General features: G+C 40.7%; 1 protein-coding gene across 1 annotated transcript in view; it reads right to left on the bottom strand.

Annotated features, from left to right (window-relative positions):
* Positions 1 to 12,172, bottom strand: part of RYR3 (ryanodine receptor 3) — a 394,047-nt gene that overhangs the window by 339,690 nt on the left and 42,185 nt on the right. The window contains exon 5 of the mRNA XM_007462557.1: positions 11,045 to 11,152. Within this exon, the coding sequence (XP_007462619.1) occupies positions 11,045 to 11,152 (108 nt within the window). The remainder of the gene's footprint in view (positions 1 to 11,044; positions 11,153 to 12,172) is intronic.

Genomic DNA, 12,172 nt, shown 5'->3' with positions numbered 1-12,172 from the left:
CCCTACAAATATATAATTTAAACTCTGGTAGCTATTAAAAGTAAATTACACGATCAAAGGAAAAGGCTAATAAATAACTTGAAAGGCTTCTCTTCTCCCAGGATTTCTTGAATTCCAAATGTGCTTCATTTTTAAAAAGGTAAGCAAGGCTCTTAAAATGAAAGATTTCCCCTAATTCAAATATCCCACAATTAGGGATTTAAAAAATGTCTAAACATGCAGCTGAAATTCATCTCTGCCCCCACCCCCACAAACTAGTTATTGAAAAATAATTCAGCAAAATTTCTCTTCAAAACATCTCACAGAAGAATGCAACTATTTACCTGCTTAGTATGCACTGGAGAAAGTTTAAGTACCCCAATCCCGCCTCACTCCTCTAAGAAACTTTAATGAAGATGTTTAAATTTTTTTACAATTAAAATGTAAAGAGCACACGCAAACACACACACACACACAAACATATACAACCACTGAAAACTACATTTAGTCCAGCCTTGGGGAAGACACTCAAGCTTTCTAAGACAACTGACTGAGGTCACTGTGACAGGACTATATTCACAGAGCATTTGAATGTCCATAGCAACAATGAGAAGAATTCCAGGGTTTGTGTAACAGCAGCCAAGCTATACGGTTATCACATTTGCTAAATAACCCCAAGATCACACAGGCCTACTGATTTTAAGCAGGAGGTACTGACTTCAGAATGAAAAAAAAATTCCACCAAAGAAAAAGCCATTCCACTCAAGCTGAAACACTATATTCAGAAAGGGTGGGGGCGGGGGCGTTGATAGAGTCTGGAGCTTTAAAAATTAACTCTGTGGGTTCTTTACTTGAAAATGCTTCTACTCAGGATATGAATAAATGTAAAAAGCCAGTTAACTTTAATGGTTATTCTTAACTGTTGAAATTAACATTTGATTTTTCTGCTGGTTGACTTTGGGGATGTTGCGTGAGAAAGGGGAAATATCCAACTAGCTTCTTCCATTTTTATTATGAATTCCAGCCTTCCGGAGGAGCAGAGCTGGAGTTGCGTAATAGACTAGGTGAGTCTGAAGCACTGAGAGGCTTGGAGTAAGGCAAGGCTGCACACTTCTGTCATCTCCCCAACTTGAACCCTATGGCCACAGGCCATCTAGACCATAGTCAGAGGGAAAAAGAATTTAAAAAACAATTTTCAATATTTCGTAGGAAAAAAAAAGTGAGTCCACAGGCAAGCCATCCTTGTAATTTCAGAGCAGCAGTTTAACAAGCTTCTTGGCAACAAATTCCTAAGTGTGCAGCCACCTTTAATTCCACCAGATTGAAGTGTGTGGTGCGGTGGTGTTTTTTTAAATTGCAGAGGCACAAAGGATGGAAACTGTCCTGAACACTCACAAGTGAAAAGCCCAGCTCATTACCAATACAGCTGGAGTGAGCTGTCCATGCAAAGTACATGTAGAGTGAAGGAGTGAATAACATACCCATTCCGAGAGGTCACTGAGCTAGCAAAATCCAAAGCAAAACAGTAAATGGATATTTTAGTGTGTGCCAGTCTTGGTGAAAGCTTTCAAGTCATTTGAGGAATCTGCTGATACTTACAATACAGAAAGACCCCAATGGGAATAGAGGGTACGAAGTTCCTACCTGGTGAATATTTTGTGATTTTGGCTAGAAGTAAGCAGTGGCATTACATGTTAAAGTCTGTTTTTACTTTTCCAGTACTGTGCTGATGTCATCAAGAAACTAGCAAGCAAGCAACATGCTGTAGCCGAAATCTGTCTGCAGCATTTTTTTTTGTAATTACATTTATGCAAGAAAATCCACCCAAGGAAAATGGTCAGTACCTACATCAGAAAATTTGGAATTTCTTTTTCTTAGAAATACTGCAAACAATCAATTAGAGTTTTTCTTTTTTTTTTTTTTAACATCTTTATTGGGGTATAATTGCTTTACAATGGTGTGTTAGTTTCTGCTTTATAACAGAGTGAGTCAGTTATACATATATATATGTTCCCATATCTCTTCCCTCTTTGTCTCCCTCCCTCCCACCCTCCCTATCCCACCCCTCCAGACAGCCACAAAGAACCGAGCCGGTTTCCCTGTGCCATGCGGCTGCTTCCCACTGGCTATCTACCTTACGTTTGTTAGTATATATATGTCCATGTCTCTCTCTCGCCCTAACACACCTCACCCTTCCCCCTCCCCATATCCTCAAGTCTGTTCTCCAGTAGGTCTCTGTCTTTATTCCTGTTTTACCCCTAGGTTCTTCATAACATTTTTTTTTCTTAAATTCCATATATATGTGTTAGCATACGGTATTTGTCCTTCTCTTTCTGACTTACTTCACTCTGTATGACAGACTCTAGATCTATCCACCTCATTACAAATAGCTCAATTTCGTTTCTTTTTATGGCTGAGTAATATTCCATTGTATATATGTGCCACATCTTCTTTATCCATTCATCCGACGACGGGCACTTAGGTTGTTTCCATCTCCGGGCTATTGTAAATAGAGCTGCAATGAACATTTTGGTACATGACTCTTTCTGAATTCTGGTTTCCTCAGGGTATATACCTAGTAGTGGGATTGCTGGGTCATATGGTAGTTCTATTTGTAGTTTTTTAAGGAACCTCCATACTGTTCTCCATAGTGGCTGAACCAATTCACATTCCCACCAGCAGTGCAAGAGTGTTCCCTTTTCTCCACACCCTCTCCAGCATTTATTGTTTCTAGATTTTTTGATGATGGCCATTCTGACTGGTGTGAGATGATATCTCATTGTAGTTTTGATTTGCATTTCTCTAATGATTAATGATGTTGAGCATTCTTTCATGTGTTTGTTGGCAGTCTGTATATCTTCTTTGGAGAAATGTCTATTTAGGTCTTCTGCCCATTTTTGGATTGGGTTGTTTATTTTTTTGTTATTGAGCTGCATGAGCTGCCTGTAAATTTTAGAGATTAATCCTTTGTCAGTTGATTCATTTGCAAATATTTTCTCCCATTCTGAGGGCTGTCTTTTGGTCTTGTTTATGGTTTCCTTTGCTGTGCAAAAGCTTTGAAGTTTCATTAGGTCCCATTTGTTTATTTTTGTTTTTATCTCCATTACTCTAGGAGATGGGTCAAGAAGGATCTTGCTGTGATTTATGTCATAGAGTGTTCTGCCTATGTTTTCCTCTAAGAGTTTGATAGTTTCTGGCCTTACATTTAGGTCTTTAATCCATTTTGAGCTTATTTTTGTGTATGGTGTTAGGGAGTGATCTAATCTCATACTTTTACATGTACCTGTCCAATTTTCCCAGCACCACTTATTGAAGAGGCTGTCCTTTCTCCACTGTATATTCCTGCCACCTTTATCAAAGATAAGGTGACCATATGTGCATGGGTTTATCTCTGGGCTTTCTATCCTATTCCATTGATCTATCTTTCTGTTTTTGTGCCAGTACCATACTGTCTTGATTACTGTAGCTTTGTAGTATAGTCTGAAGTCAGGCAGCCTGATTCCTCCAGCTCCATTTTTTGTTCTCAAGATTGCTTTGGCTATTCGGGGTCTTTTGTGTTTCCATACAAATTGTGAAATTTTTTGTTCTAGTTCTGTGAAAAATGCCAGTGGTAGTTTGATAGGGATTGCACTGAATCTATAGATTGCTTTGGGGAGTAGAGTCATTTTCACAATGTTGATTCTTCCAATCCAAGAACATGGTATATCTCTCCATCTGTTTGTATCATCTTTAATTTCTTTCATCAGTGTCTTATAATTTTCTGCATACAGGTCTTTTGTCTCCTTAGGTAGGTTTATTCCTAGATATTTTATTCTTTTTGTTGCAATGGTAAATGGGAGTGTTTTCTTGATTTCACTTTCAGATTTTTCATCGTTAGTATCAAACAATCAATTAGAGTTTTTCTTTTACCAAAGAGTTTTCTTCTTTTACCAAAGAGTTTTCTTACCATGAAGTAAGGTCTTCCGGATGGCAAATTTTAATGAGATATCATGTTATCGAAAGACCGGTTCAACAGTAAAATATGAGTTACTTGCGCACGTTGTCATTAGTATTAGCTTATCAGAGAAACATTAAAATCCATGATATCAGCATAAAATTCTAAAATCATAGCCTAACATGAGCGAGAACAGTAAGAAGTGAGAAGAGACATAAGTTTAATGACAATTTGGTCTGTGGAAAAATACATTAAAAACCTTAGTTTGGAGGCCTTTCATTATTGTTTAATTTCTGAAAATAATATCTGGCTCTTTGAAGAAAGAAGTTCCGTCAAAACTGCAGAATACATCCCATATTCTTCCAAAAGAAAATTTATAGGAGATTCATGTCTCAAAAAAAAAAAAAAATTAAAACTATACTGTCATCACTTAGTGATTTAGGGTTGATGTTTTGGATGGAGTTTGAAAAAATTCTCTTTGCCCACACCAAGGCAGAAAGAGAATAAATGCATTTATCCATCCACTTAAAATTATGGGAGCCGGGGTCTCCAGAATAACAGCTAATACCAACAGGCTAAAATTTCCACAGCTAACTGGTGATGGGTTATTGTCAATGGGACACACCAGAGGAAGTGAGATGGTGACACTTTTCCCTTTCAACTTGGTGCACTGCAACCATCACAGACAGGAGGAAGTTCTTTTTCATCTTGGTGTCTGTCCTATAGAGATGGTGAAACCAAAACCCAGGGCAGTGAGAGATTTGTCCGCAGTTAAACTTCCAGTAGGTGGCAGTACTAGGACTAAACCACCGGACAGCTTTGTCACCAAACAGGTTGCCATGAGCTCTAACATGGGGCAGGTTTTAAAGAGTAGTTTTTGGTATATAAACCCCTCAAGCTTTTGCATGTAAGACCAATTTCACCAAGTAGGTTTGGTTATTTTGTTAATACAAAAATATTATTTTTTTTATTATTAGCAGGTGTGGATGGCCAGCCAAAGGTTAAAAAAAGAAATGGAAGCATCCCAAATCAGAATGCTATTTTTCTCCCTTTCAAAAGAAAAAGTAGGATCAAGTCAAACAACTTAAGGATTTAATACTGTGGTATCTGGCTCTTGTCCATTAGGTAGTAGGCACAGGTAACATCCACAGGATGAACAACCCGACAGGCGGTGGCACTGGAGAGGGGAGGTCCTGAGTGGGAGCAACGAGGAGGTACTTGGAGAGCTTGACGCGGTGGCTTTTTACCAACTAGTGCAAAGGAAGTTCAGACTTGAACACCTAATAAAGTGATTTTTGATGCATCCTGTCTACCCTAGCTTCAGGGCATATATGGGCGGGTCCTGGGACTGACATACGACACATGCAGAAGTGACTTTGTACTTTTTCTCCAAAGGAAATCTTATGTCCTATTTTAAAGGTGTAATTAATGCCCACTGTTAGATTTGACTCATTAAATAATTTCTTTCCTTTAAAAAACGTCAGTGGGGACCAGGTTTATTTAGAATTGTGTACAAACTTTCTCCATCAGTCTTGTTTCCTCCCCACATACATACCAAAATAAATTCTCATTCTGGCATTGTCTTTTCTGACAATGATGAAGGGAAGACAAAAACCTCAGAAAATTGAGAGGCTACATCTGGATGATGGGGGTTGTCCCTTCTCTTCTATAATACAGAAATGATGGTGGGAACTCAGGCTCCCAGGAATAAAAAGCTAAGGCTCCTATTTGCCCTCTTCATTCTGGATGAGTTTGCACAAGATCTCTAAATCTGGGCACAGCCAGGATTCAAACTTTAGACAATGGGCTTCTAATTCCCCTCATCAGCATCTGTTTTGATTTGTTCATTACCTAACCATGTCAGGGGAGATGCATCTTGAGCAGGTTCTTTTTTAATGATGCTGTCACCTTTCTGTGACTAAATTTTCTGTGACCTTATAAGATGGATGAATGTCTTGATCTTGGCTACAAGGTAAGTATCTCATGACATGTACTTTAAATAACATCTACATGAATACAGCAAAATGTAAGATTATGCCTCCTTGGCCATTTACAAGGTCACACAACGCCGGGAGGCAACCCCTAGCTTCTCAGAAAGCATGGGCACGTCGTCCCTGAGCCTGACAAATGTGCCACCACACGTATGCATTTCTTTAGCAGCTGTGCTGCGTGTAGTATTCCCTATTCTAAAGACAGGGGCAAGTGAAAGGAGCCTGAAGCTGCCCCTAGTGTTAACGGGACCATCTCATAAGTAATAAGGGTTATTAAAGGACCACCTCTCAGTGAGCTTATCCGTGAGACAGGTTCTTGCATAAACAGTATCTTTCCAGGTCACATTTCCCAATCAAGTTTAAAAGGCTGAGTATGTATTTGCATTCTAGATATTTTAGAATCTAAAGTCAAGAGTGATCTTACACAACCGTAACATTAATTCTTCTTACACGTATATTTTATCTCTTTCTTGTTTTTTTTTTTTTTTTTTTTTGCGGTACGCAGGCCTCTCACTGTTGTGGCCTCTCCCGCTGAGGAGCACAGGCTCCGGACACACAGGCTCAGCGGCCATGGCTCACGGGCCCAGCCGCTCCGCGGCATGTGGGATCTTCCCGGACCGGGGCACGAACCCGTGTCCCCTGCATCGGCAGGCGGACTCCCAACCACTGTGCCACCAGGGAAGCCCCTTGGTTTTTAAGTAGTAAAAGTCTGACAGTGATTAAGTCAACTTTTAGAGAAAACCAGAGCCCTTATCAGGAGTGCAGCTGGTAATTGTGTAAATCAAGGCCTTTCATTTTTAAAAGCATTACGTTCGTTCACGTCAAAACCCATTTGTAGTTTTTCGGCCCTCGATTTAACATGCACCTGGTCATACAGTGTGGGTCTCTCCTTCCTTTGAGGCATTTGAATATGCCTGAGGATCTGTGACAGGAGCAAGTAGACCAGAGATGAAAAGAGGAACCAATAATTCATTTCCACACCCACAGGCACCTGTCAGCACTTATTTAATTCTCACCCAACCCTATGAGGGAGGTTGCATTTTGAAGGTGTGAAAAATCAAGTACAGAAAGGGGAAACAATTTGTCCCAGAGGTCACTCTCTCCAGTTTAGCCTGGACTGAAGACACATCTGCCTAAGTCCAAAAACGGAGCTTCTCTCACTACAAATGCTGCTATGTCTGTATTCAAAGTCATTGCCATAGGATGATGAGGATTGAGGACTCAGACGGAGATGGTGACATCCTTTTTAGCCCCATGTCCTGCTGAAGGTGGTTGGGGACCTCACAAACCGTAGGTTCTATCAATCCAAAATGTGAAAATACCTTAATATTTGTAGGCAGGGATTTTACATCAAACTCCAGCTATTTAATTGGCCACAGTGCCAAGCATCCATCTCTTGGTAATATTCCCAGAATAACATCAGATAGCATTTAATCAGCCACAAAGTGACCCAAGGATGAGTTTAGCGAGGGTGGACTCTGGGGGGCATTGACGTTCTCTGCCCCCAGGGCCTCCTCATCATTCATTCTCCTTTTCAACATAAAGCTGGGTCCCACAGGCTACTGGCTGTAGCTAAGGACATTTCCATAATAAACTCAGTCGTTAAACCAAGCCGGACACCTCTGTTTTCTTTGCTGGCCAAAGGAATTGCTGCAGAACTGTCAACCCTTGCAAAAAGCCTTCTATACGTTCATCAAACAAATAAATAACCAAATAACCCATGTCATTTTTTAAAAAAAGTTCAGTTGCTGTGCAGCAGTGAACAGACACAAAAGGACCGGTTTATGCCTAGAAGGAAAAATGACCGTCTTCAAAGCAACCCGTTTGGTGGCAGTCATGATCATTAGGGAAAGTAATATCTGTTAAAAAGCAGTGAATGCCTGTTTCCAAACAGAATGGACTGGCATGCAGAGGAGGTGTGAACCCAATCAAACATCCCCAGGCTCCCCGGAGGGTCATTATGCTCTGTCGTGTTAACTCACTTCCTTCTTGATTTTTCCACTTTTTCTTTTTCTTCCCTGCTGAATATTATCATCTCAAATCAAATTAAGTACTAATAGTAAGTGGGCACAGCAATCACTTCAGAAAAGCAAAACATTCAGGCTCAAGAGGTTATATAAAAATATTATTTCTCATAATAAAGATTGAGAGCCCAGATGGAATTGTGAGAGAGTTCCAAGAACTCTCAGTTACAGCATCTTCAGTTGCTATAACTTCAGTTATAGCAACTGAAGCTGTTGTTCAGGTAACTAGTGGAGCCACCAACAAATAATAAAATCTAAATCATTTAAAAAGAGCACCCTCTCCTATCTGTACTCCAGCTCTCTTTTCAAATCCCGTCCTCTAGCTCTAAGATCTCTAGTTATTAATAATAATAGCAATAATGTATCAAGATGGGAAATAACTGTTGGATCGCTCTTTTCTTTGGTAAAATGGCACAAAACAGCAGTATGACACATTGGGAAATTTCAGAGTCTGACTCAACATGCTGATGGTTATCCAATGACTTTTTAATATTAAAAATGTCATGGATAGTTTATATTGGACTTGATTCTTCAAAGAGAATGGCTCCTCCAGTAAGATTTAACATATTGGTTTTTAAATATTATAAATTAAAGATGGCCCCTGAAATATATAACTATATGGAATAAACTTCTGCTATAACATGGCTGGTAATTAAGGTATGTCTTATCCATATGTTCCAAAACTAAGAATTCAATCTTAGTAAGTTGGCATTAGTATTCTATTTGGAAAATGAATTGTTATTTATTCTTTTTTAAAAGACAAATCAAGTTAAGACTATTGTTTAAGTTCTTGGCAACAAAGAAGAGCAAGGGTTATAAACAGAACTTTTCAATTTACTTTGTCATCTATAGGATTCCCTGAACTACTCAAACTAAATGGTAAAGAAAAAGAAGTCCTCTGAAATGCACTTTGTGAACAAACAAGATAAGAGAATGCACACCAGATAATTCTCCAGTTAACATAGCTTCTCTCTATCTTCCCAATTTCTATCCTGGGTCATATATTGGCAGGGTCTAGCTGATCTTGGTTGACACTGAAAGTGGTGATATTCCGCATCAACAGGTTTCTCTCACCAAAGGTGTCTGTAAATCATGAGTTAATTATACTGGAAAGAAAAGTGAGCAACTGAAAAGTAATCTGTTCCACTGAACTGGAAACGTTTGAGGGTATGTACCTAAGGAGGAAAGCATGGGGTACTGAGGTCAGTGTCAGGAGGAGGTGAACACAGATTTCAGATTTCAGGGAACATCGAAAGAACAAAAATTCACCTGTGTTAATGCTCTAAGGAAAAGCTATTTTCAGGTGGCTGATGAAAGCATTCTATGCTAAGCCGAAAGAGTAAACAATCGCAAGTACTGGTGTTAAGGACCCTAGAAAACTAGTTAAACGTCCTAATTTTATAGATGAGAACACTATGGCACCAAGAGACTGGAAGACTTATGTAAGATCACATTAAGAGCTGGAAGATGACCCAAATGTAAACATTGGTTCTCTTGAGTCTACGGTCATTGTCTCTTCTACCACCAATGAGACACTTCTTTATGATGTATGAGTTCTTTCAAGTCGAGTAATAAACTGTGCTAGGTCCTGCAAATATTCCTACCGATGTGCAGTATAAGATGCAAAAAATGAGATTTGTACTTATAGTACACAATGGTAAGAACTATTTATTTATTTTTTATTTATTTATTTATTTTTTTGCGGTACGCGGGCCTCTCACTGCCGTGGCCTCTCCCGCTGCGGAGCATAGGCTCCGGACGCGCAGGCCCAGCAGCCATGGCCCACGGGCCCAGTCACTCCACGGCATGTGGGACCCTCCTGGACCGGGGCACGAACCTGCGTCCCCTGCATCGGCAGGCGGACCCTCAACCACTGCACCACCAGGGAAGCCCAAGGACTATTTATTGACTGTTGCTCAGGCAAGGGCACCCGTCCTAGACTTACGGGGGCAACAAAGGCTTCTCAGTCGACCTAATATCTAGACTCGTTCCTTGAAGGAGAAGTAAAGATTACATAAAGGAAGAGAGAGGAGAAAGCTGTTTTACATGGAGGAAACAGCTGACACATGATTGGGGGTAAAGAGAGTTGTCGTGTTCGAGGAAGTGAAGGGAATTCAACGTGGTTGGATCACTGAGTGCTTGGGGTCGGGGGGTGAGAGACAGGGCAGGAAAAGTAAGCAGGGCTCACCAAATCCTGAAGGCCTTTATGCCTAGTTAAGGAATTTGGGATTTCTCTTAAGGTAACGGGCAGACAGAGAATTTTAAAACAGTAAAGTGCAGTGATTAGATTTGCATTTTGGAAAGAACATTATGACAGTTGAGTGAAAAAACAAATGATAGGGGAGGTAGGCACAGAAGGAATCAAAGCAGTTAGTCTGAGGTAGTAAGGCAGAAGATAAAGGACAGTCATCTAATAAAGTATCTAAGGGGGGTGGAGAGGGGTGTTTGGACTTCAGATATACAGGCCATAGAATTAAAATACTTGATGATAAATGAATATAAATAGATGTGGGTCATCAGTGAAAGGGTCAAACATTACTCTGAAGTCTCTGGCCCAAGTCTTGCCTGGGAGACCTTTGGGAGACCATCATCCCTCAGTTAAAGACTTAGAGACAATTTTACCAACAAGAGAAACTCAAGACAGCTTTGTACTTGCTCATCATGAGTGCAACTGTGGAAATCTGGGTACATGTCAAAGATTCTGCATTCTACAGGAAATCCTCTCCAAAATGCTGTAACCTGGTTGTGCTGCACTGAGGCAGTCATAAATCTCTGATGAGACTTTCCCAAGAAAAAACAACCAGCCTAACAGGTACCCACCCGCCCCCATCCCAAGGCCCTTTCAGCCTCTCCATATTTCCCAGTGGATTATGGGTTCAATGTCCTATGCCCTGTTCAGGCGGCATTAATGATGATCTATTCTATTTTCTGGTGGAAGTTTGTTAACCCAAAGGAAGCAGAGTTAGGGCTGCTAAGTAAGAGGAATAAGAGGATTGACTCAAGGAAACAGGAAAACTAAGGTTTTCTAGTTCAAAACTGGAGGAATGAATTGAATTGTATACTTTTGGGCTATGGAGTGTCCCAAACCCCACCAAGGACATAATTCAGGTACTCACCCCTTCGCCGCCATTTTCACCTGTGTTGGCAAGCATTTCCTGGAGGGCTCTGACAGAGAGGGACTGTTCCAGTACAAAATTGCAGACGCAGAGATCTGGAGGAACATACTGTGGAAATAAAACCAGAATGAGGATACCTACTCACATCAGTTGGGGATCAGTCACACAATAACATCTCAAGGGCAAAGAGCCTATGAATCAAAGTAACACTTGGATCGATGGATGGATGAATGAGTACAAAAAGGTAGCTTTTTTTTTTTTTTTTTATTCACGTTAAAATGGGTTTCAAGCTGGATGCTAAAGGATGAGGAGAAGAAAAGCCCTGCATTGGGTCTTTGTTACTCTGTGCAGGTTTTCTCTAGTGGCGGCGAGCGGGGGCTACTCTTTGTTGCTGTGCGTGGGCTTCTCATTGCGGTGGCTTCTCTTGTTGCGGAGCACGGGCTCTAGGTGCACGGGCTTCAGTAGTTGTGGCACGTGGGCTCAGTAGTTGTGTGTGGCACACGGGCTTAGTTGCTCCGCGGCATGTGGGATCTTCCCGGACCAGGGCTTGAACCCGTGCCCCCTGCATTGGCAGGCGGATTCTCAACCACTGCGCCACCAGGGAAGCCCTAGACTATTTTCAGTCAGCAAAGATTTCAGTTTTATATTTAGGCAAAACACAGTGCTTGGTATTGAGAAAGATATAAAAACATGCAAAACAAAATCAATGCTCTTCAGGAGTTTACAATCTGGTTCCACGATACATCATTTTCTTCGGGAATACAGCTTACATTCACCTTGCACACCAAGCCTTTGTTTCCTCTGTGATACTGGCTGAACGATGACACCATCAGAGTAACAGGAATAAGCAATGAGGGCCAGAAGTCACCAACAGCTACGTCTAACACTCCAAGACAGGTAACACTGTCTCTATGGAGCTCCAACTTAAAAGCTAAAAGCAAGCCTGCTATTAAAGCACATATAACCCCTCTGATTTTCGTTTTTTAAATAAAGATTATGGAATTGGCGATCTTTAATTTCCCTTTAATTTCCAAGTGTTTGTATTTGTACCTTTCTCCTCCTCTTCCCCAACCTCAATGCCCTCAAAAATAAAATGATGTCCCACTTGTTGGACCTGCCCACTCTTTC

This window comes from Lipotes vexillifer, unplaced genomic scaffold (genome assembly GCF_000442215.2).
Source record: "Lipotes vexillifer unplaced genomic scaffold, Lipotes_vexillifer_v1.1 scaffold164, whole genome shotgun sequence".
Taxonomy (NCBI): Eukaryota; Metazoa; Chordata; class Mammalia; order Artiodactyla; family Lipotidae; genus Lipotes; species Lipotes vexillifer.
This window is presented reverse-complemented; position numbering and strand designations above follow the sequence as displayed.